General features: G+C 37.7%; 1 protein-coding gene across 1 annotated transcript; it reads left to right on the top strand.

Annotated features, from left to right (window-relative positions):
• Positions 1-25,701, top strand: chrnb1 (cholinergic receptor, nicotinic, beta 1 (muscle)). The gene is made up of 11 exons (XM_041986072.1): positions 1-205; positions 4,123-4,256; positions 6,995-7,039; positions 7,549-7,658; positions 11,117-11,225; positions 11,504-11,648; positions 11,826-12,011; positions 13,064-13,287; positions 18,275-18,450; positions 24,548-24,695; positions 24,790-25,701. Exons 1-11 carry the CDS (start codon positions 145-147, stop codon positions 24,934-24,936), a joined length of 1,485 nt encoding a protein of 494 aa, XP_041842006.1. The 5' UTR covers positions 1-144; the 3' UTR covers positions 24,937-25,701.

The raw sequence follows: 25,701 nt of genomic DNA, 5'->3' as shown, positions 1-25,701 counted from the left end.
TCCAAAGTAGCCAAATCAAAACTCGAAGTTGAAAAGTTCAAGAGGGGTGCACAGAAGAGCAAAAGAAAAAGTTTAAGAAGCTGGGTTAACTCACATAAGGATCTGTTTTGAGGAAAAGGGAAGGCTGGTTCAGGGGAGGTCACCATGAAAAGTCTGGATATGTTCATGTTGGCATGTTGCCTATACAGCCTGAGCACATTAGGAGGTAAGACACATGCTGACACAAGATATCTAACAGAGTGGTGTGATCTGTGTGTGGATAATAGACTAAAATCCCCACCAAGTGTGGAATAATGATCATAAAGCCAATAGTAACAACAAAAACCACCAAACTAAAATAAACATTTTTGTGTTTCTGGATAAGGATATTATAGGAGAAGATGGAGTCTAGTGGCTAAAGCTAATTTTGTCACCTTCCCTCTAAGTCTTGTTTACAAAACTAGAGTTATTTCAGTTATTAATACATAATTCCAAGGACAGTATTTGTAAATTGCATATAAAAATATCATCAAAATATGGCATATGATAGAAATTCAGCCATAAAAGTAGCCCTATGAGGCTGTACCACTGAGCTTTTAACAAAATATTTATATGTGTATGCTAGCAGGATGATTTGTTAACATGTTTTGTATCTCTGATACTTTTTATGTCTTGGATTTCCAGCATTTTCAGCTGTACTTGAAGTGCTTTGAGTTAAATACTAATGTTAGTATTTATAATGCTAACTCTAGCCAGTAATGGGTTTAGCATTTTTTAAGCTTGAGCTTTCTAACATTCGCTTTATTGGTGCTAACACAATTGCTTGGTAACAATATTGGGGAAATTGAAGTTTTGACTTGATGGTGCCAATTTATAGGCTGATTTTGAAAATCTGCAGGGATGTTATTACAAATTTTCTGGAATCCTTGATTCTATCCAATAGACCAATATTTTTCTAAAACTACATTGGTAAACTAACTTGTGAAGGAAATGTCATTGGTTACTCTAAAATGCTGAGACATGTCAGTCTGGATCAACTATAAATTAATGATTATTTTTCTTTTGTGAAAGCCAGTTAATACAATGCAAAAATTAAAAACCATCTTATAGGCTGGCCACTATAAAGCTTGTTTTATACGCCTCAAGGTTTGGTTTGTTTTGACCTGGTTATTTCATAGGTCACAGGACACTTTGTCCACAACAGACAGGCTTGTGTGTGGTGCTTTGCCCATGTTTTTAAATACCATGTGTGTTGTAAAGATTTTTGTACTTTTTCAATGGATGGATGGATGGATGGATGGATGGACGTCATACTAGTAAGTGGATATTACTTAACACGCTGGTAGTTTTGACCGCACACACTGGCTGATTCAGCAAAGGACTTTTGCTGGCTAGAAAGAGTTCACATTAAATAAATCAGTGCAGGATATCTATGTTATATTTATATAATGGATGGGGAAAAAATATTAAAAATTATAAAAAATTCTAGAGGAACAATACAACAATTTTACCTTTAAGGATGCAAACTATTTTAGTATTTACAACGATCACAAGCTCAAGTATATGTCACTGAAGACATCACAGACCCAGTTCTTGTAAGAAATCAATGATTCTTGACTTTAGGTACTTGAAGTGATAACTGAGCACGGCTGGAAAAGAACAAAACACTTCAGCCATTCAGAGGGATGTCATTTAGATTGAACTTCATTGCTGCCAGTGTCAATTTTGAATCATATTTAACACTACCCAAGTGTATTCACTTGCATTTAGTCAGAACTACAGTATTAAGTATCCCTTTTCCAGAGAAAAATGAAAAACAGTAAAACTCACTGTTGAGGTTAACTCAAATCATCTGCCTGCAGCAGCCTCTATTGTAGTTTTATGCCATCTGATCTTATTTTACTTTAGTCAAGGCATCTGATCCGGTATGCAAGAAAAATGTTAGATTCTTAATTTCAGAAACACCTTCTGTTCTGTCTTATGCACACCAGCAACCATGCTGCTGTGTGCCTCGCAAATGGTGGTTCCTTGCTGGGTGATTGTTATCATTTATTCCTGTCAGGTCAGATCCTGCTGGGGCTACAGTCACAGCAAACATGATGGATGCTGCATTTCCAATGCTGTGGATTATAAATGCTTCTAACTTCCCAACATTGAGGTAGAAATGGTTGCAAATGTATAAGTGGTTTTGTGTAAAAAGGGGAATGCAGGCATTTGGGTGTTGATAGATTCAGAACTTTACAGAGCTGTAGTTAGATTTACTGCTGCCACTGTTACAAAGAGAAGCTACTGGGCCTTAGATTCAGACCTCATCAAATTCTTATTTCCAGGGAGTAAAATTGTGCTGTTTTGTCAAATCCCATAATGTCTCTGAGATATGCAGGCTGCAGTAACATTTGCAAGAATTATGAGCAAAAAAGTCTTTGTAGGAAGGTAGAGGATAATGGTAACATAAGTTGACGGATTTTTTATCCAGCATTCAGTGATATGTGTCTGCAAGGCAAGGCAGTTTATTTGTATAGCACATTTCATGTACAGGACAATTCAAAGTGCTTTACATAAAACAAAGATATTACAGATATTTAGTAAAAGGCATCAACACATAATCAACACATAATCACAATAAAATAATAAATTACATTTAAATGATTAAAAGCAAAAAGGTAAGAAAGTTACCGTGCAGATTTCATGCATAGGCACATGAGAAAAGAAATGTTTTTAACCTGGATTTAAAAATGTCTACATTTGGGGAAAGTTTAATCTCCACTGGCAGTTTGTTCCATTTGTTTGCAGCATAACAGCTAAATGCTGCTTCTCCATGTTTAGTCTGGACTCTGGTCTGGACTAGTTGACCAGAGTCTTTGGACCTAAGAGCTCTGCTAGGTTTATATTCTCTGAACATATCACAGATGTATTCTGGGCCTAAACCATTCTGGGATTTGTAAACAAGCAGAAGGGTTTTAAAATCTATTCTGTGACTGACAGGAAGCCAGTGTAAAGATTTTAAAACTGGTGTGATGTGTTCAGATCTTTTAGTCCTGGTTAAAACTCTAGCAGCAGCGTTCTGGATGAGCTGCAGATGTTTAATGCTCTTTTTAGGAAGTCCTGTTAAAAGACCATTACAGTAATCCAGTCTACTGGAGATGAATGCATGGATGAGTTTCTCTTGGTCTTTCTGGGAGACTAAACTTTTAATTCTGTTGATGTTTCTGAGCTGGTAAAAAGCTTCTTAGTGACAGCTTTTATGTGGCTGCTGAAAGTCAGATCTGAGTCTATCAACACTCCCAGGTTACGAACTTGGTTGGTGATTTTAAAAGCCCGAGTCTCCAGGTGTTTGCCAATGCTGTCCCTCTTCTCTTTGCTACCAAACAGAATAATCTCAGTTTTGTCTTCATTTAATTGTAGAAAATTCTCCCTCATCCAGGTATTTATTTGCTCCAGACACTGACACATTACTGTAACTAACAGTAACTTTGTAAGTTAGTTTAGTCATTTCAGCAGTAATCTATAGAATAAATTAGGAAAATCTGAACTCTAATTGCTGTGCATCTAGTTATAAACAAAGTTTTACAACCTGAATGTTTCTCTTGCCCTCATCTGTCCACGTGTCTCACCTGTACCTTTAACACTTTAATTTTGAGAAAATGTATGATCAAGGTGTAATGAATACAAAAGAATATTAAGAAAACTATTTTTCTGCACTCTCGCTACCATTTCCTAATTTCATTTTTTAAGTTAAATTTGCAGTTAGGTCTTAAATTCAATACTTTTGTATTACAAGAGCTTTAATCACGTATACCACCAAATAGCCTACTATTGGTGTTGCTTCTTTTCGGGGTTCTACTTGATGACACATCCTGCCAAATAAAAAAAAGGTTTAGCTTAGAACCTGCTACATGCTAGAGAGTTGAATGCTTATATCTGAATACACAGCACAGCTTTTCTTCCGAGTTTTCCTTTCCTTATTTTTTTCTTTATTATAAAAAATAATTAAGTATTAATACTTCATTGACTTCCTTAAATAATTATATTGGTACAGCATACAGCTTAACCTGAACGATTGTGCTATAAAATTAAAATGTCACTTTGACAGCTAAATTATAATGAATTTTCTCATCAAAACCCTCATTTTGTGTCACTCAGGTGCTGCTGACATGGAGCAGGCCCTCATGAAAAATCTCTTTTCAAACTACAACCTGAAGGTCCGGCCAGCACGCAGCCCTGAGGAGAGGGTGGTGGTTCGTGTGGGAATGATCCTGTCCTCCTTCGTCGGCCTGGTGAGTGAAAATAACCGACTGTAAAACATTTATGTACATGTATGCATACTAAACTGCCAATGTGTCTTCACAATAGAGTCCAACTCAAATCAACTCAACTCAACTCAACTCAACTCAACTTTATTTATAGAGTACTTTAAAACGTCAGTTGAACAAAGTGCTGAACACAGCATAGAAGCAAAATATTTAAAAGTAAAATAAAATGCAAAGTAAAAACATAAACAATAGCCGTAAAACAATAAAACAATAAAAACAATAAAAAACAAGAAAGCAAGAGTCAAATCATAAAAATGGGTCTTCGGGCGGGTTTTAGTGATGGGCTTCTCTAACCTGTAGTGGCAAGGAGTTCCACAGTTTAAGAGCAGAGACTGCAAACGCTCTATCCTTAGATCTCGGTACCTCCTAAAAGAGCTGATCTTAGGCGCCAGGCTGGCGAATATGTGAGAAGCAGTTACAGCGGGGTACAGAAAGGCTAGACCATTTAAGGATTTAAAAAGAAATAAAATAACCTTAAAATGAGCAGAGATTGAGGTCAAGAGCGTGTCCATGTTTGTGTGTGGCCCCAGACACATATTGTACGAGATTAAAAGAGTCAATAATCTGTAAAAAGTCTGTCGCTAGAGGCTAATCAGGACAGCACACATATTGAAATCACCTACAGTAAGGACCTGGTCATAATGAGGCATAATTCCTGTCAAGAATTCAGAGAAGTCATTCACAAAGTCCTTGTTGTATTTAGAAGGTCTGTAGATGACCGCGCAAAGCACTGGGTCAGATCGACCCACCTCAGATGAGGTCAATTCATGGGGTATGGGGACAACACACAGTGCCGTTTGCAGTTGAAATCGTTTCTAAAAGCAGACGCTGTTCCTGCTCCGTGACCAGTCCAAAAATATTTCTTGACTCAAAAATGTTTGATTCACACATATTTAGATGTTGGATTGAAAAATATAAATAAAGCTACATCTCTTGCTTATACATACAGTTGTAAAAAAACAACCGAAAAACAGTATCAACTATGTTTTTTGGACTTAATAAAGCACCACTTAACTTTAGCAGATTTTCTGAGGTGCCCCCTAACAACCGTTAATTCTTTATCTGTCTTGCATCCTACCTGTCCTCTGAGCTCTCTCCACTCAATAAAAATCCGTCCGATGTTGACTTTTGTCTTGTCTTACCCCACCCCCCAACATGCAACACTATGTCCACTTTGGTCCAAGCCTTTTTAATGTTACTGTATTCCTTCCCTATTTTCTTAAACTTACTAATTATATATTTGGTGTTAAGGTGAACCCAGCCTTTGCCCACTGATGACATCACTTTGTTTTTGGTCTGAACACGTTGGTTCTGTAACCTGCATCGGTACAAAATCCTGCAAGAGTCGCTGCGCACTTATCCCGCCAACGTTTGTTTTTGAGACATGCTATATTGAATATTTGGCACATAATTATGTATAGTCTGTTCAAGTAGTGTCCAGCTCATCTCTCTTTGGGACTGCTGACCCACTTACTCAATTTTCCATGTCCTTGCTTCCTCACTGAATATAAATTAGCCAATGAAGTTCTGAGGAGACTCCTGTAACCATGTAATGACCCCAAGTAGCCATTACTTTCACCCATACAAAGCAAGTGTCAGGGCAATCACTGCATAGAATATGCTGGAGCTCTCAGCCCAAAAAGCTAGGTTATTAACTTTTTATGTATTGGTTAATTGATTAATTTATGATGTGATGCCTGAACAAATACATCTGATTTCTAAACCAAATGGCATAACTTGTTCCATACAGCTGATGTAAAATAATGCTTTTTTTTTATTCAGCCAAGCTTGAAAAATGACATTAGCAGCGTTCTATGACTGAGCTGCGACCTGCTCACACACCAGGACATTTTATAGTTGCTTAATTTTCCCCTTGGCCCTCTTCCATGTGGCGCACCCCCCACCCCACCCCACCCCAGCGTCTGCAGCAAACATGTTCCTCGCACATCCCCTCAAGGTCAGTCTCACTCTGGACAAGGAAGTCACGTGGGATACTTCAAGTGTAACAATCTTTAAAACTGATCGACAGAGATTCTCAGTCTCCCCTTCTACCATGAACTAGTTAGCTAATTAACCACAGGGTTATAATAAAAGACTGTCTCCAAGGGACATTGAGAGATGTAATGAAACAGTCTCAGGAACTAACAGTGAGTGACGGCTCAGTAGTGAGAGAGGTTTTTTGTGTTTTGTTTGAAAGAGAGATGTAGTTTAAGTCAACCCTCCCCCTCCCTTACTGTCATTCAGTCCCAGCTGTCTCTGACTGGCATTCCTCCTTGTGTTTTAAATAGCAAGTCGGACTTACCGTAACTCAGCCCTTCCTACTTCCAAGAATGAACATATAATAGTTGGTTACAATTTTACAATGCAGTGTACCACTATTATGATTATAAAAAAATGACCATTATGCAATTCTGCTCAAGATTACAGGGACTTGCAAGCACCTTCAACCTGTTGTTATTGTTTACAAATAAAGTAACATTTCTATAATAAAGCATATTCATGAATAAATAATTAGGTAAATAAAATCCTTCCAAACATAAAACCTAAAAAATATTTAAAAGAAGAATTGTCAAATCTTGGAAACTACTGTACAAACACTTATAAGAGTATGCCTGGTGTTGCTTATTCTTTTTTTTAAATGTGTGTGTATGACAGGATCTGCATCCACCAATATTCATATTCTATTTCATATTTTCCCTCAGAATATGAAAAATGAAGAAATGAGCACAACTGTTGTCATGAATCTGGTAAGCCTATTTGCATGTCCGCTCTTAAAACTGAAGTTGATGGCAGATTTCAGGCCCACTCATGGAATAATCAGACAGTACTCGGGTTCCCTGTGAGTGGATAACCTCTCCCTGTTCCTCATCATACTGAACAACTCGACCATGACGCCTACTCCAGTGGCAACTTTCTTAACTTATGACCTCCTTCTTTATGTGAAGCTCAGTGAACACTGTATGGATGCACTCTGCACAAGTAACCAAGAGAACAGTTGCAGGCATAAATGAAAACATATGCAAATTATGTCATTCTCATGCAAATGAACATGGAAATGATCCCTGAGGACTCTAATTACAGCAGAGGAAAAATTAAAAATAAACAGAAACAACAAATTGGTTACATTTGTAAATGGAGTTTCAGCCGGCTGCCTTTCGCTGTTTCTCTTTCTTGTTTCTGTTCTTTGAATTGAATTTTGTGTGTTGTCACATCAATAATCCACATAAAAAAACTATTTCTCACATCTCTAAAACAGGAATGGACAGATCATCGACTGGCATGGAAGCCTAAAGATCATGATGGGATTGAGGTGTTACGTATCCCCTCTGGGAAGGTGTGGCTCCCTGACATTGTCCTTATTAATAAGTAAGCAACAAACAGTAATATTAATTATTACACACCCAACAGATGAGAGGAGATTATAGATTAACTGTGGTACATTATGCTTTATATCATCAGTATTGACAGTATTGATGGCCTTGTACACACACAGTCTAGATGTAGATTTTTCTGTGTCTGCACCTTTAGGTTACATGCAAATGCAATATTTGGACAACAAAAACAAAACTTTTAAGTGCCTTCCAATGTGAATATTTTTGTGTCTTTTAATGTGTGGACAGGATGTTCAGTGCTTTTTCTTGAAGCATCAGATTGTGGGGAGAACCAGCTTGTGGTTTGCAATGTTGCACTTCAGCTGTACCTGTTCTTGCACACTGGTACATTTTTGCCTTTTTTTTTCTTTTTTTTTGTGAATTGAGCCAGGACCTGAGCTTCTGTGGAAAGTAGGAGGAAAAATCTGCCTCTGTTCATGTAGATCTAGCTGATGAAGGCCTCATTCCACCCAGATGAAATATACTTTCATCCATGTTTTACAGCTAATGGAAGAAGTGGTAGACGCTTAATAATAACTCAGATTAGTGGCAAATATTGCTATCCTGCAACTTTTAGATGCAACCCTTCCCCAACACACCTGAATTAAATGAATGACTTGTTACCAGGCATCTGCAGAGCTGAATGACATGTGGATGAGGGAATTGAGCCCTTTGATTCAGGTGTATTGGATAAGGGTTGCATCTAAAAGTTCCAGGATAGTAGATCTTGAGGACTGAACTTGGGCACCCCTGAGTTAGGGTTTCTGTTTCATCACCAAACAAAGTTTGACTGAATTTACACTGAAATGTACAGAATGTTGCATTTTTCCAGAATAGCTACCAGAACTCAAAACGTATTGCTGCGTTTCTACGGAGCTTAGCCTCACCTCAATACTTCGTTTTCCAAACACATGAAAGGAGTATTTTCTAGCCTTAGAGGGTTATGACTAATAAGGACACATCCAACTCATAAAGCATCCTTGACTTTAGGAAATAGCTTTGGATTGACTTTTAACTTTTTAGCAGCAAGCTAAAATGACAAGGGATGGGCAGTCCTGCCCCTGCTCTGACTGCACTTCCTCCAAAAACTGTGAAGTCTGGATACACATCGATCTGCAGCTTCCTGGTGAAAAAAAGAAGCGTAGGCAGCACCCACTGTATTTGGGTTTGGTCTTGTATTTCCAAACTTTAAACTAGTACTTTAAATGTTTTAGCTGTAAGGCTATATTTCCAAAAAGAAAAATTTAATAACAACATAGATTAGTACAGTTTACTTCACTTGCTACAAACTGGTCATGTGTGAGGTGCTCTAATTCAGCATTCATTGCAACATAGCCATACTTCATGGTACACTTGCATGAGAAGTCAATACGAGTGCTGTCAGCAGACATTGGGTTAAAGATCTGGTCATTACAGCACTCGTACAATGGAAAAACTACAAGTCAATGCATTAAATTAAAGAATTTAGATACTGAGAGCAGCAAGTGTGGCCTTTTTACGCATACTCCAGCAAACATGCATGCTCCCATTAACACCACTGTAAATATCCCCACTGCTCCATTCATCAACACTTTATAGGCAATTAAGCAGCATTGCTTTCTAATAACTGAGCTGATGGCTGATGGAGCTTGTGGGCTTTCATTTGGAACCACACACATAAACAAATGCGTATGTCGACATAAACGCAAGTGAGTGTATACTTCTCTGAGTCTGCATGATTGATACTAGTCATTTTTGCAGCAGCAGCGCCTTCACAGATTCAGGGTTTTAAGGAGGGTCCACTTTAAAGACGCAAGCTTCTCCCAGTTCAATTACCAGAGCCATAAAACTCCAGACTGTGTACTGACAGAAGGTTAAATCTGTGTCTAATTGACTTGATGTCTCTGTGGTGTCTGATAGGCTCAAATGTGGATGTAAAGCATTCTTGTCTAGAGGGACAAACATTGAGAAAAATAATAATAATTCATGTAAATGCAGCAGTCCAAAATGAAAACACAATGTTCTTCCTTTTTGTGTCATAATTACAAGCTCAACTTAGGGAAACTACATGCTGCAAATGAAGGATCTATTACATTTTGGTTACGATCCAGATCACTTCTGTTAACAGCAGCCCTGGCGTTGATGGTGGATGTTTCCTGTAAGCGCTCCTGCTTATTATCTCTAACAAGAATGCCTTTGAGCATTCTTTACAAAAGTATAATATAAACAGTTACATCAATTCTTTGTACAACCCAAAGAATTTGCCAGTCTAGAACAAGATAACTTTACCACCTTTACATCTGCATGTCAGTGTAATTCTCATAACAAAGAAAGAGCTTGTTTGACAGGAACATTTAAATGTCGATGGCTCACTGCCTATATGTTTTTCTTTCAGGCCAGTTCTGTTAAACTCAACAAGATGATACAAATAGAATATAAAACAATTTATTATACAACAACATAAGTTACATTATGATGCCATACAATATGATGCAACTCATTTTTATACATCAATAGAATATGAAGAGGTCACTGTTGTTAGTGTATTACCATAAAGTGTGATACAATACTAAACAATACATGATTACTTCAGTACAATCTGATAAGATAAATGACACAATACAATACAGAGTGATACAAAGAGATTTGACATAGCAGATCATTCATATTTATATTGACTAGAGATGTGACGTTCATGAACGAATCGATTCTTTTGAACGGCTCTTTTAAATGAACGATGGGAACCGATTCACAACTGTGAGCCGTTCATTTGTGAGCCATTCTTTTTATATAGAATTTTTTTACACCGCCTTCATCAAATGAAATCAAATAAAACTTTATTTATAAAGCGCTTTTCATGCTATATGCAACACAAAGTTCTTTACATGATTAAAAACATAAGAATAAAAACACTCAATGAAATCTTTCACACAGTCACACGCACACACGTATACACACACACACACCAAGCCCAACCCCACCCCACCCCCTTTGAGCTAAAAATGAATGAATGAATAAATAAGTAAATAAGAAGTCGTACAGTTGAATAACATGAAAATAAAATAAATAACATTTGTGACATCATAGAAGTCTGATGTCCAACACGCTCCATTCATGTGAAGCATCTATGGACAGAGAGTATTGTTTGGAAACAAATACTGTGAGTTCTATCCAAAACATTTACTAGAATTTGCACTGATTGCTCAGGTTTATCCTTTTTTAATATATATTTTTCCTATAATTTTTTAATCTTGCATAGTAGCTTTCATATAGGTACATATTTTGATTATTTGTCATTCTTATATATTGTGAAATTTTGTAAGATACTGTGAGAACCAGCCAGTCTTTTGAATGGCTCTTTGAAAGGAACGGCTCCTCAAGATCCGGCTCCCTTTAAAGAGCCAAAAATCCCATCTCTAATATTGACTTAGAAGGTAACTTTTGATTAATCTACATCTGCATCTCCATTTGCAGTAATGACGGGGTCTTTGATGTGGCACTGCATGTCCATGTTCAAGTTTATAGTAATGGCAGAGTAACCTGGACGCCCCCTGCTCTCTACTGCAGCGCCTGTGGAGTCCAGGTAAACATTCAGCATGTTCTCATTCCCAAATAGTTACATATTGCTGCTTGATGATGCACTCTTTGTGTCAGTTTTGTAAATGCATAAGGAGCCCCTTTATTATCAGTTTGGCTGTGAATTTATATTGCATTTTACCAGCCATCATTATTCATGTACAAGCTAAGTAAAAAGTAAACTGAGTTAAATTTGCAGCATATGTAAGGTCTGATGAAGTGGCACTATGTCACAAGGTAATTTCTCTGTCATCTTTCTCCTTCTTTCACCTACTTGTATTTCAGGTTACATATTTCCCATTTGACTGGCAGAATTGCACTATGCAGTTCCGCTCCTACACATATGACTCAACAGAGATCGACCTGCAGTATGCACTGGACTCCAAAGGCAATGAGATCCGTGAGATCCAGTTAGATGAGGCCTTCAGTGGTGAGCATTGGTGACATGGTTCCTTGTTTTCAATGTTTGCTCTAGCTTAATATTCAGTGCATACCCACAGAACAGTTTCTGCTTATTTAATTATTCTTATCTGCAGATTTTCTTGCTTATGTGACAGAGATGTACAATGTGTTAATTCAAATACTTCCTTTGAACATTTTCCCCCAGAGAGTGGAGAGTGGCACATCAGGCACAAACCAAGCAGGAAAAACATGAATGATGATCTGTATGAGGACATGACTTTCTACTTGATCATTGAGAGGAAGCCTTTGTACTACATCATCAACATTATCATCCCTTGCATTCTCATCACCATCATCGCCATCTTTAACTTCTACCTGCCTCCAGATGCAGGTACATTTACAAAAATACCATTCAAATCCCTTGAATATGAGCTGTTGCCTGGTCAGGAATCACTACTCTTGACTAGGCATGTTGTAGCTTTGGTTAAAACTGTAGGCCCAAATCAGAAATACTGAAAACAAGATCTCATATTGGTGTTTATGTGTTCTTTTTTAAGTGTGTCAAATCTCCAGAAGCTGAATCATTAACCTAAAAAAAATATCTTTGTTTAACTTCAATCAAAATGCAGAATTTCAAAGTTTTAAATGAACTTTTTAGTGACGCAGTTTGATGGAGATTTTAGAGCAATCCTTTAGCTCGGTTACCTATTCTGTAGTGTAAAGCTCTCCCACAACATAAAAAGCAGCTAGCTTAGCTTTCTTTAGCTTTTTGAGATAGCCTCTTGAAAACAAAATTGTTGCCGAATCGAGCAAAACGTCTAGTGTACAGTAAAAACTAATCATGTGCAACAATTTATGTACTTACAGACAAATAATGTCCAGGGCACAAATGGAATAAGAAGTTGATAAAGGCCTTTAATGAATCACTGCAAAACAATAACTAAACCAACGTTACCAAACTGTCCAGTAGGTGGCAGCACACACAAGCTTGAAAGATCACAAAGGAAGGTCGCAAGGCAAGCCTGTGGAAAAAATGTATTCAACAGTAAATACAAGCTGTGGTGAGAATTTAACAATATGGAGCATGAAATTACCATTGCATTCCTTAAGTTTTACTCACAGAGCCACCTGTAGAGTTATATGGCATCTACAAAAGAAAAGACGAAGCATTCTTCTCCAGAACATTATTTATACAAATGAACAGTCAAGTCATTTGACCCAATGTGAGGAAAGAATGTAAGAAAAACTCAGTGTTAGGTTCAGGAAAACAATCTGTTGAAGGTACAAAAAGATTTATCTGCACTATTAAGTTACCACAGCAACACATCCTGCAACAGAAAGGCCACCATCAGGGAAAGCGGCACTCAAGGGCTCATTATCAAGTGCCTGGATATGATGATTTGGATATGATAACATTTTTTTCCTCTCTTTCCTCGCTGTCAGGTGAGAAGATGGGCTTGTCCATCAATGTGCTGCTCACCCTCACTGTGTTCTTGCTGCTGTTGGCTGATAAGATCCCTGAGACCTCACTGGGTGTTCCAATCATCGTCAACTACATCATGTTCACCATGATCCTGGTCACCTTCTCTGTCATCCTGAGTGTGGTCGTCCTCAACCTGCACCACCGCTCTCCCAACACCCATATGATGCCCATGTGGGTCCGCAAGGTAACCTTTAGTATAAAATAAGTCACATATATAAAATTTTTTATTTTTTTATTTAACCTTTATTTAACCAGGTAAAAATGTTTGAGAACCAGTTCTCATTTGCAAACATGACCTGGCCAAGAGGCCGCAGCAGGAATAAATAACGTATATACATACAAACATACAACTGTGCATACACAAGAACCACAATACAACAATACAAAAAATACACCTAACAACGCAGAGCAGAGCTGCTGACTGCTGCTGGGTTCCAAATCTGTGCAAACAGTGGCATCTCTGATGTTTCATTAAAACTAACGGCCATGCTTCATGTGAAACAGAGTTTGTCTTGTATATATACAGGACACGACTGTCTATGTACAGTTACACAGCAGGGTGGCAAGTTTGTGGACAGATCGTCTTACAGGAAATGAAAGCCCAAGAAAGTTTATTTTTTTATTGTCAGAGGCTTTTGCCAATTACAAACATAAAGCCACAACTACATCTCCAATATCCCAGCCATCATTTTCTTGGCTTGTACCATCAGTTCTAAACAGGATAAAACAAAAGTTAAATCAGACCATCATCACTTCATGATTATCATGGAACAATAAATTCTCGATCATGATTATACTGTACATTTCATTTGCTTCACATTTCCAAGAAACTGTGTCCTTCAAATAATTAGTGAACAATAATTTTATGTTAATTTGTTAATGGAGGCAGGATTTTGGGTTTAGGCAGACTACTGAATTAAGTGGACACAGTTCTTGACACTCTGAACCTAATGTTAAACCATTAACCTCCATCAGCAGCTGCTGCCCTTACTGTGCTTTACGTGAAGCTAATTACAGGACTGAGCAGCAGTTCCACACTTTGTTCTGAGCTCTGTTGTGATTTCAAGGGACATTCACCTCATATTCTGCCCAGGCAGTTGATTTGCATGGTTTAATGGAAACGAGCTGCTTAGCGCTGGTTTGATGGAGGGATGGAAGCATTAAATGTGCCAACTCTTTTCTCTCCTACTCCGATTATCAGTGATCAGTATTCATAATATGTGGGAGGGAGAAAAGTTTTGTACAGTCCACATGAGTGGAAGGAAATTTATGGTCATTCATGTGGTTTATTTTACAGGAAAACATTTAAAGTGTATTTGTACAATAACATTTTATCATCTGTAAAGTGAGTTTATTGCAGTAGCAAAACCCACCAACACTGCATTTTGTAGTTCTCACCAGCCGCTCTTATTTTACAACATAACATAAAGACTTAAAAACTTGACACTGAGTTTCATATCTGGAACATATCAGCAGCAGAAGATAGAATATTATAGCAGACTTGGGAATATTCAGCTACCAAGACATATTTCCCTTTGGATAACAAAAACAACCTAAATGAGGAATGAAAATTGGAAAAGTGACTAAATACACATTAGCGAATAAGTATTTTCTGTGTGTTTGATGCTTGTGAGACTATAGGCGTTTGCCATATCAAGCTATTAAATGTGCAATACATGACCTAAGTAAACTACTTGGGCTCCCACTTAAACTGCAACTTCCTACAAAAACATTTGACTAAATAAAGGACACTTGTGTGCTGAGTTTATATTTTTTTTATTGCATTGTTTATATTATTGTATTTTTTACAGGAATATCCTGTAACAGGGTACGAATTACACAGGGGCTTTTCCAAGTCGCATGCACAGAAATACATCAGTGCAAAGCACTGTGGTTAATAACAGGATAACTTCCAACAACATCCTGCTACCACTGAATGCAGCTGATATAATCAGAAACATATAACATCTTAAAAATCATGTGGGAATTTCAATAGTTTAATCAGAGCAAGCAAAAACCAACAGAGCAGATACACATGTAGTCTAACATTTTCTGCCTTATCATACACAGGCATGCAAGAACCACAAATCACCTTTGTTCTTGTTCTCTATTCGTCCTCAGTGGGGAAGGTTTTTACACGGGACAGCCTCTTTGTCTGTATATGCCACATGTGTTGTATAGATCTTCATACTTCCTCACCACCTCAACCAGCCGTTCCTTAAAACTGTCATTTTTTAACCTTGTTGAAGCTTTTGGATTAGTAACAAAAGCAGAAATTAAAACTTTCCAAGACTACTTCAACTTTCCGACCAATCACACAATAGTTCTCAGACGCCACACCAGAAAAAGTTCTGCACAGATGATGAAGAAAACACTAAAACCTGGGTCATTTTGCTCCCTTCACCTCGAGAAAAACAACAAAGTTCTTTGTCCTTTCACATTGTGTAACGGCCCTGTGTTAGTAAACCCAGCGGCCTGTGCTGTATTACAGTTTTTTACAGTTTGACTCATTCAAAAACAAAACACAAATAATTGGTAAAGCTGCCTACGAACATCTGCAACACCACCACGCATGAATGGCCACAGAGGGAATCAAGACAAAATTGTCTCAAATAGTAAAGAAATATGTAATAAAAAATTAACTTTTGTAATTAGTAAATAAATACACAACACTGACAAATTAATGTTATTCTTTTGATTTAACACAATGGAAAACAGAAAAAAAAACAACATGGAAGTAGATGGCAGACTAGTCTTTTCAGCCAATTTCCTGTAATTTGAACCATGTCCTGTACATTATTTGAAAGAATACAGAATAGAAGAGCAGGCACAATAAAGAGTCTGTTACACAGCACATAACGGACCAATTCATCGCCTGACATTTAACCTCTTTATGTTCAAATTGACCATCACATGCTAGCGGACAAGTCAGGAGCTATCTGAACGGGAGAAATTAAGAACATTTTGCTAACGCTATGAATTGTGTGTTCAGCATAACATAAAGCATTTTTTTGTTATAACTCATTTTTCATTTAAAAGCCTTTAAAGAGGAAACAGCAGGAAGTGAGAGAAAGATTTATATCCCCAGATGTGGTGGGGGTAGGTCTAGCGTTGTGATATATGCGGGTGTCAATAGCATCTCACATCTCCGCTGAATAATTACTGTGCTGGACATATTTAAACAACCATCCTCATTTTGTAATTGCTTGTAGTTATAGAATTATCAGTCTTATACAAGAAAATACCAATTAACTGTTATTAGTGGTCATCTGTACCCTTAAATCTACACTTATAGACTGTCTAAGTGCACTGAAGGGCCATGTTGTTAGCGTGTAGGATATCTAAGGCAACAGAGAGCTATTTAAGCCTTTATTATCTATCTTTTCCTTCTCTCTCCGGCCCTGTGTGTCTCTTTATGTTCCATTGTCATGTCTCAGCCCCGCTGACTACTGTTTTTTAAGTCTGAGTGTGTGAGGCTCTGGCCTGCCAGAAAAGCACAAAGATGTGGAAATGCAACAGAGGCTGAGTTACTGCAGCTTTCGTTGAGGAATGATGTCTTTGTAGATGAAGCAACGCTCTCTGGGGTGTAGTTTCCTCTCTTGTATTCACAGCTTATCGTGATCCAGGCTGTGGGAAATCTAACAGTTGCCAAAAAGATCAATAAGGAAGAAACTACAGTGGATATTAAAACTAAAATTGATCTTTAAGGGCTTGGATGTAAGAAAAAGTATCTATGGCTGTGTTTAATCAGCTTGAATTAAATCAGCCTGTGTGTTCTGGGAAATCATTAAAGATGTGAATTTGATTATATTTCAGTATTTGTAGTGAGTGGGATGTTTTAGATCAGAGTAATGGGTGTCTTGAAAAGAAGATAGGCTGAACATAAATGATTTGTTATTTATATACTTTATTTTACAGCTGATGGTCCGTGTAGCAAGACAAGGTGAAAATTTTAAAGGTGTTTTATAAGGAAGGAAATGTCATTACTTTGTTTTTAAAAAACTTATGCAGTGTTTTTTGGTGAATAAGAGCAAATTTTAACCTATTTTTCTTCAAGTTTAAGGGGATACATTCTGTCACGTTTTAATTTCCAGTTTCCAATTTTAATTTTGAAAAATGTTGAATCAAGTTCTTAAATATCCAACAAGTAAAGTTTTTTTGTTTGTTTGTTTTTATTTCCTTTAATAAAGCCATCAGATGCCATTTGCTAGTTGCCTTGGTGACGGGGCAACCAGCCCCTTTTCTTTTTTAAATGGCAGGTAGATTTTTTTCTTTTCTCAGCCTCTCCAGGAGTTTGCTTCTGTTACTGTATACAAGCCGTGAAAGCTGTATAAAAGCTGTACAGTAAAGCCTTCCGTCACTTCTCAAAGTTCTCTCTTTAGCTTTCATGCAACTCGTGCTGATGGGTGACTCACTACCTGCTGTCTTACTGCAGGAAATATGACAGCTGTTTTTGCAGAAGGTGAAACAAAAAGGTCAGAGGACGTTACATAAGGACATTTATATATTTACCTCGCAATATATGCAAAATCACCATTAAATTCACCTTTTTTAAGGCAGGCCTTTCACCTCCTATTAAATTCAGTGTTGCATTTTTATTGCTATGTGATATTAACACCCATCACTTAATAAAGGAAAGTCAGGTTTCAAAGAGCAGATAAAGGATCCATTTTTATAATTTATAATATTGATCAAGACTGACATTTGACCCAGTGATGTACACTTTTATCACTGCATTCAATGATTCTCGTAGTCACAGCAAGAGAGTTAAGGAGTCTTATCGGATGCTTATGTCTCACTTCTAAATTTAACCCTGAGACTCTGACCTTTGCCTTAATGGGCAAATACAGAACAATTGCATATCAGTTGTCCCATAAACAAGGAAACAAGAGTTCAAACTGATGAATTACTAACAGGAAAAGGTGAGCCAACAACCTTTTGGCTGCAAATGTAAAAAAAAAAAAAAAAAAAAAAGGTGGAATAATCTTTTGTTTCCCAATTTAATTTTCAGGCAAAGAATTATAAAATTATACTTTCATAATAATAATTTTTAAAAAGTATCAAATGTGTTGACATTTGTATTTTGACTGTTGTAAAATGATTCTGCATAAAATGTAAGAGAGCACCTGAACTCTAAATTTTCCCCATCTTCATCCTCCCTTTCCTTCCAGATCTTCATTCATATACTTCCTCCTTATCTGGGCATGTTGAGGCCAAAGGTGGAGACCCCCCTGTCTCTCGAAACAATTCCGCTGCGGGAGAAAAAGATTTATACCATCAGCAAAGTAGCTGATGAATACTTCATCCGAAAACCTGACTCATCCATCTTGTTCCCCAAGCCCAACAGGTGAGGATGTGGGGGCATGCAAACGCTGGTGATGGTTGAGATTTCCAGACTAACGTGCAAATGGACTGATCCTGCCTTGCCAAATTGGTAGAAACACGACTGCTTATTTGTTATAATAAGAAGGAAAATGATGAAATCACTCTTTTAGACGATGCTATTAAATGTGTTTTCTGCCGACATTGCCTTTACAGGTTTAAGACACACATATGTGTCTGCATGAAAAAGCAGATTTCTAAGACCCCCTAAGAGTAACTGAATGTAAGCACATAAGGGGAGAAGAATTTCAGGTGTGAAACAAGAAAAGAAGTCACTAACAACAGAATATTTGCTCACTGTCAAGCTTAAAACTGAAGGCATTTCAGCACTGGCTTCACTTTTCACTTCAGTTTTTCATACAGTATGTTGATCTTTTATCAGGTTTTTCATAGTGGTGATAAAAGGAAGCAAGTGAAGTCCTATCACTGTAGCAGGTGAATGAGACTTATGGTTGCGCTAACACTTGATTTGATGATACCGTGAATAACAGACACCTTGGAAATTTTAAATATGTAATCTGGGATAACAGATATCTACATATCTATCTGCAGAGATAGCTATCTGTAAAGTAAAGAAGAGGATCAGTGATAATCAGGGGGTGCTTGAGCAAGGCTGGAATCAGACACATGTGTATTTGTGAAGGATACATTAATAAAGCCACATACAAGATTATCCTAGAAAAGCATTTACATTCCCTATGTTAAGGAAGTAAATACTGCCCAACTCAGAGGATTACAGCAGGACAATGCTCCAGGCCATACAACCAGAAGATTCAAGGTCTGGATGGAGGATCACCACATCAAGAGCCTGTCAATTGAAAACATCTGGAAATGACATCAAAAGGAAAATGGATGGTCACAAAACATTAAACTAAGCCGAGCAGTTTGATTTTTTTTGCAGAAAGAGAGATAGAAAGTTACCCAACAACAATTTAACCAGTTTGAGCATTGGTCTCTTATTTTTTCCCAGTAAGTACAGGAAAACACACTTCTTGGATGAGCAGCAGAGTTTTGGGCTGGTATCGGCAACATGTGCACTGGAACCTGGACATGTGGAAGAATGTTATGTTCAGAGTCCAGGGTTCTGCCTAAGACATGGAAAACGCTATGCTTATTGCTGCACTGAAAGGGTAGTAGCTTTTGGTGGAGGTAGTGTGATGGTTTGGGTCGACATCCCGAACAACAGAAAAACAAAGCTTATATCTCCCAAAATCCTTTTAGGATCAGTAAAGTTTTATTTTTTTGTATCTATCATTAAAGACAGTCTCAATGCATATAGTCAGTGAGATTAAGTTATGCAACCAGTGGCAATACCATATCTTCACAGTCTGGGACCAAACTCTTTCCACCAAAATGACAGGGTGGGGCTGATCAAAGACTAAATTCAGAATTTGGGAGAAGCTTGGATGTGCTGTGACCACCACAACTCCATTGGCTGACTTGTGACAAAAGCTGGTTGTACAATTGGATACCATCCCATCGCAACAGCAGCATATGACCAAGCTGATGACCAGCATGAGGAGAAGATGCCAGGCTGTTGTGGCTGTCTATGGTTCTTCCACTTGCTGAGGCCTCTGTTTGTTAAGTGAATAAATAGTTAAATTGACAATATGTCTTTTTTCTTCAGGCTTCAATTATCCAATCCAATGAACAACACCAAACAAGTCAATAGCAGAATAAGCTGTTTGGCATTGGCAGACAGAGAAGACTTGGCAAGTTGTTCAAGGGTATAAACCACATACTCAGCCCTGCTGCTCATCCCACAAATGCAATTTCCTTACAAAAAATAAACAAACAGGCTTTCCTGTGCTATAGAATTTATGGCCACGTTTATTTGTACACTTTCTAGTATATTTATTGATCATCTGCAGAACAAGATGATAGCTCAGCGTAAATGCAATCACATGTCTTCTTTTCATAACTCCTAACTCCTTCTCTTATAGTTTTGGTCTTGACCTCTCGACATTTTCCAACAAGATCAAGCAAAAATACTAAATCGATGATCAGAGATACACCATAGTTAGCTGACATGGAAAACTTCACACCTTACCAGTCAGCTATTTGACACCCTCATGCTGTTCCAGTAATACACTCCAAATACTTCCCCACAGTGTCCCTCCATCTCTGAATTCCTATGAGAAAATGTCTGGGGGGAGAGAATCATTGCTAAAATAGTAATGACCTACACAAATTGAGTCTGACACATGAGAGCGGGATGGTGACAGAACGGAGGGAGGTTGGGAGTTGAGTCAGAGCAATTTGATGAGGCAGCAGAATCTCTCTTGAGCCCACACATACATTTGCACATTCCTTTTTAATTGGGTTTAGTGCATGTCTTGGCAGCAGACGTATCCAGTTTTAGTTGAATTAGTCTCCCGAATAGTCATTTACCTCTCGTTGATGAAGTGCTGCTTAGAGCCAGAAAGAAGGGAAAAGGGAGGAGAGGTTAGGAGGCCAAACTCTCTTCTGCACTGTTTTCTTCTTCTCTTTCTTATCTCTGTGCTTCTCTGTCTATCAGATGAGGCGTCACCTCTTTTTAGGTCACAGCCCCTTCACCTGCCACGCTCACAGTCACAGGAGCAGCAGTGATGGCAGCGCTGCATCATAAACTCCTAATTTCATGCACAGAATAACAAGCAGCTATTTGCTTAGACTTGCCTCCAGTTTAAAGTCACAGTGCCACAGTGCCCTCTGGTGGAAAGCTTGTCAGCCTGCAGCTTAATTTAGGATCTTTTTTGTTGAGGGTTTTAAAAATAATGTGGAAAAGGTGTTTTATAAGAAACACACCGGCACTGCAAAGAGAATAAGGATTTTGTTGTGCGTTGTGTTTGTTTGGAAGAACAAAAAAGTAAGGAGATCAGTTTTATGAGTAAGTTGAAGTTAGTTAAAGAAAAATGTTAAACATTTCCTAACCTTTTGATTTTACTAGAGAATCTACTGAGTAGTATTAACATTATTAACATGAAATACTGGTATATATATATATATATATATATATATATATATATATAGATATATTAAGTAATATGTTGCTTAAACTCTTTTTAAAAAGAAAATAATATGTTGAAAGAATTACCTTTGAATTGGCCATGTAAGCCTGAGCTTTGGTGCACTGGTCCAGTAATGGGTGCCAGACGTGGTAAAATCCATGTATTCAGACTTGGTCCATTTTGGGTTGAAAACCTGAACATGATGGTAACTTAATGGTAACTCAATCATTTGTAGTGACCTTTATTTGGGCAAAATCTTAGCTTTTGTGCTTGTCCAGTTCTGGAATATCATTCTGAAGCCAAGTGTCCTCAGGATTGCTGTATTTCAACCATTTTAACTTCAATGAGAAAGCAAGACTCTATAGTATGTGTATATAAAGCATTTCTCATAGTGTAAAGACTTTTATTTTCTGCTGCCTGTATGCACATATCAGGTCTGGCTGTTTTCCATTTCATCTCTAAATAAAGTGGTGTTTGTAATCTGTTTGAAGCTAGTAGCTAATATTTACACTGGCAACGACTTTCCAGATTTCAACTCATACTTTAGTTACGAACACAGTGCCATGACTACTAAAAATTGTTCCTAACACCACAAAAGAAAAGACAGAAGTAACTAATTATAATAGAGATCCTGAATCTCCACTTAAAGTTGTGGCAGCATTAAAGCTGAGAATGAATCTCTGCTGTCTGTTGGTAATCCACGCTTCATTGCTGAAAGACATCCTGCACAACAGTGGCCAAAAAACAAAGGAGAATCAAGAAAATTCAAGTATTACTTCAAGTTCTCATTATTAAATGTTTAAAAAGACACATTAATCGCCAGTAGAGGCTAATCTGTCGTTCTCTGTGTGGATGGCAAGTGTTCTAAGCATATAATAAAAAAAAAATCCTGCTTCGGTTTATTAGAAAATAAAAGTGGGGTTCTGCTGGTTTAAATCCAAGAAGTGCAAATTAATTAGAGAAAAAAACCCTTTTTTTCTCTACAAAATTATTGATTTTTAGTGGGTTTCTCACAGCTACAGTAAGAACTATCTTCCCCACCATTCACCTATACTAATTAAGATCATCTTTATATAAACCTAAACCCATGTGACACACCCAGCTCAGTACTCTCTAAACTCAATACTCCTGAATAAACCAAAAAAAGTAAACATAAATGGCTCTAAAATCCTCTGATAAGTAAAACAAAATTAATCCACAAGCTACTAATTAACCTCTTTTATTCAGCTTTAATGTTATAGCCTCACATGGCTTGACAAGATCAGACAGTGTCTACAATGCTAGTGGTGACTGAGCTCACAGTTATTTTATTTATGAAAGCAACTCAACACAAGCGTCCACCCTTAAAACTTACTATGTCATTGCCCTGCGGTCTCTTAAGTTTGCGAAATCCCACTTCATAATTATTTTTTTTCCAGCCCAGAGCATCACATGACAGCACAATGGCCATTTTGGACATGCACTACAGCTGATCCAGCAGAGAAACACAAGAGAACATTATTGCAGTTGAAAGAGAAAAGCGAGAATGTGACACAGTAAAAGACAAAAGTTAACATGGGACAGGTTTTTACTCACTGGAGAGAGCTCAGAGGACAAGGTGCCAGATGCTGAATTGGTTTTTGTTAGGGGGCGCCAAAGCACGAAAATCTGTCAAAGTACAATAGTGCCATTTTAAGCTCTAAGGTGTAAATATAAGAACAATCTAAGGACATGAAACCAATTTTTATTATTAGTTTTATTATGAATTGGCTCAAATTGATCTGTCTGTAAAGTGTCCTGAGACTACATTGTTATGAATTGGGGCTATACAAATAAAGTTGAATTGATTTCAATGAAATCAAAATGTCACGAAAGTAGCTTGAGTTCTTAAATTAGAAAACTAATTCAGCTTTTCTTTATTATGTGTATATCATGTGGAACCATATGAAGGAAAGCTAATAAAGGCTGAAGAGTTGGATTATATAACTTGTTCATCCTCAGTCCTCCTTGAAGCAGATGGAAATCTTCTCTGTAACCAAAACCTTGTTGATCTGCAGTTTAAAGAAATTTGAGAATGCCAGTATAAAAAAAAAAAAACTTTATACAGAAGAAAAACCTGTTTGACCTGTTGTGTTAGAACTATCATGTGAAAATGTCTGAGTGGCAGCAGAATTACGAAGCTACCCACAGCTATGTTCTCCTGGCTTCTCACAGCAGCTGACACCTGGTAACCATGGGGAAAAAGTAAACATAAATACATTCATGCACGTGCATACAGTGTGTCTAAACCAGAGCAGTCTGGTTGGCAGGTGCAGAGCAGCGGCTCCCACACTGGCAGCAGGAGACCCAGGAAGCTTCTCGGTCCTTCCTCCTATTCCTCTTGGAACAACAGAAGAGTACGAAGAGTCGTGCAGCCTGGCTCATAAATAACTTTACTGTTTTTCAGCTTTTATTTAGTGTGCACTGACACCAGCTCACGCGTTGCTACATTCTGCAAGCTTGTGTGTATTTTTGCAGTTTGAATGTTAACACTGTGTCAACAGAGTGGTTCAGGAAACGTGAGACATCATTCTCACACATGGATTCGTCACCACAGAGTCCAGACCTGAACCCCACTGAGAATCTTTGGGATGTGCTGGAGAAGGCTTTTAGTGGTCGGATTCTCTCATCATCAGTACAAGATCTTGATGAAAAATTGATGCAACATTGGATGGAAATAAATCTTAAGACACTGCAGAAGCCTATCTAAACAATGACACAACTTATGCTGCTGTAATCAAAGCTAAAGGTCGTCCAATGAAATATTAGAGTGTGTAACATTTTTTGTGGTGGGTTAGGATAGGGTTCTAGGGTTCTAGGATCACTGACTTAAGTAATGTGTCTGACTTGTTCTCTCTGACCATAATCAACTGCAGTCAGCTAGCTGTACTCAAATGCACATAATGCGAGACAACAGTTAATTTTTTGATTGAGTTACTTAAGTATGAAAATATGTTTCATGATATTGTTAAGTGAAGAAGAAAAACCTGAACTGTTAACAAGACATTTCAGGCATTTAACTTAAGTTTATGTGTTTTGTGTGCTGCTATACAGGTTCCAACCAGAGGGCTTGTGGACAGATCTGAGAAAGTTCATTGACGGCCCAAGTACTTACCTTGCTCTACCTGACGAGCTCAAGTCGGCCATAGAAGCCATTACATATATAGCTGAGGCTCTGCAGGCTGAGAAAGACTACGAAGCTGTGAGTTTGCTGCAATGCTCTTGTTATACTTCATTCATATCATATTATATATTTCTTCTTTTCTACTCATTTCTGTTTCTCTTCCTGTTGACAGCTGAAGGAGGACTGGCAGTACGTGGCCATGGTGGTGGATCGCATGTTCCTCTGGATCTTTGTCGTCTTCACCACTGTGGGAACCCTAGCCATCTTTGCAGATGCTAGTTTTAACCACACTCCCACTGATCCCTTCAAATACCCCTAAAACTTGGGGGTTTTTAACCACCTTTAGCCACTCTTCAAGAAATGGGTCTATTGATAAGTTCGTGGAGGGCAGATTGTCCTGCCAATGCAACTTTATGTCAAACTATATTTTCTAATTTGACTCTTTTTGTCTTTATGGAAGGATGCTGTTCCACCTCTTTGCCACTCCAGTATCAATAAACCTGACTTTTTGTCCAGTCTTAGTCTACCTTTTCTTAGGGGATGTTGAATTTGATCGGATTTAAAATATCTATTAGTGAATTTTTACATGTAACGGTGTGGATTATTGCATGAAACCCAACTACTAAGTCAATTTGAGCATATTGTAATGCTGATAAGGTAAATATGATATACTTGTATGTCTTCTTTAGCGTTTGAGCTACAGTAGAACTCTAGAGCTGAAGTGTGGATGTAGCTTTGGATATTCATACGTAGTGTTAACACATAAACACTAAGACAAACCAGATGCTATAATGAGTGTGCTGTATGCCTTTCATTTCCCTGTGTCAGAATGTGAAGCGTGGCACATGCTTAGCGGATATTTCTGCAACCATAGTAATCCCATTTGGGTTTTAGACACTGGTGTGTATGTGTGCATTTGTTTGGATTCTTGCTATTCTTATGTTGGATTGCAGAGTGCTAACTCCATCAAATGCAATGATAGCCTCATAGTGTCTCGCTGTATTGCTGACACACACATTTGTCCTTGAAATTTTGTTGTTTTATTTTGTTTTTGACATTTAAATAAAGATATTTGAGGAGGTTA

The sequence above is a fragment of the Melanotaenia boesemani genome, chromosome 5 (genome assembly GCF_017639745.1).
Source record: "Melanotaenia boesemani isolate fMelBoe1 chromosome 5, fMelBoe1.pri, whole genome shotgun sequence".
In the NCBI taxonomy this organism is placed as follows: domain Eukaryota; kingdom Metazoa; phylum Chordata; class Actinopteri; order Atheriniformes; family Melanotaeniidae; genus Melanotaenia; species Melanotaenia boesemani.
This window is presented reverse-complemented; position numbering and strand designations above follow the sequence as displayed.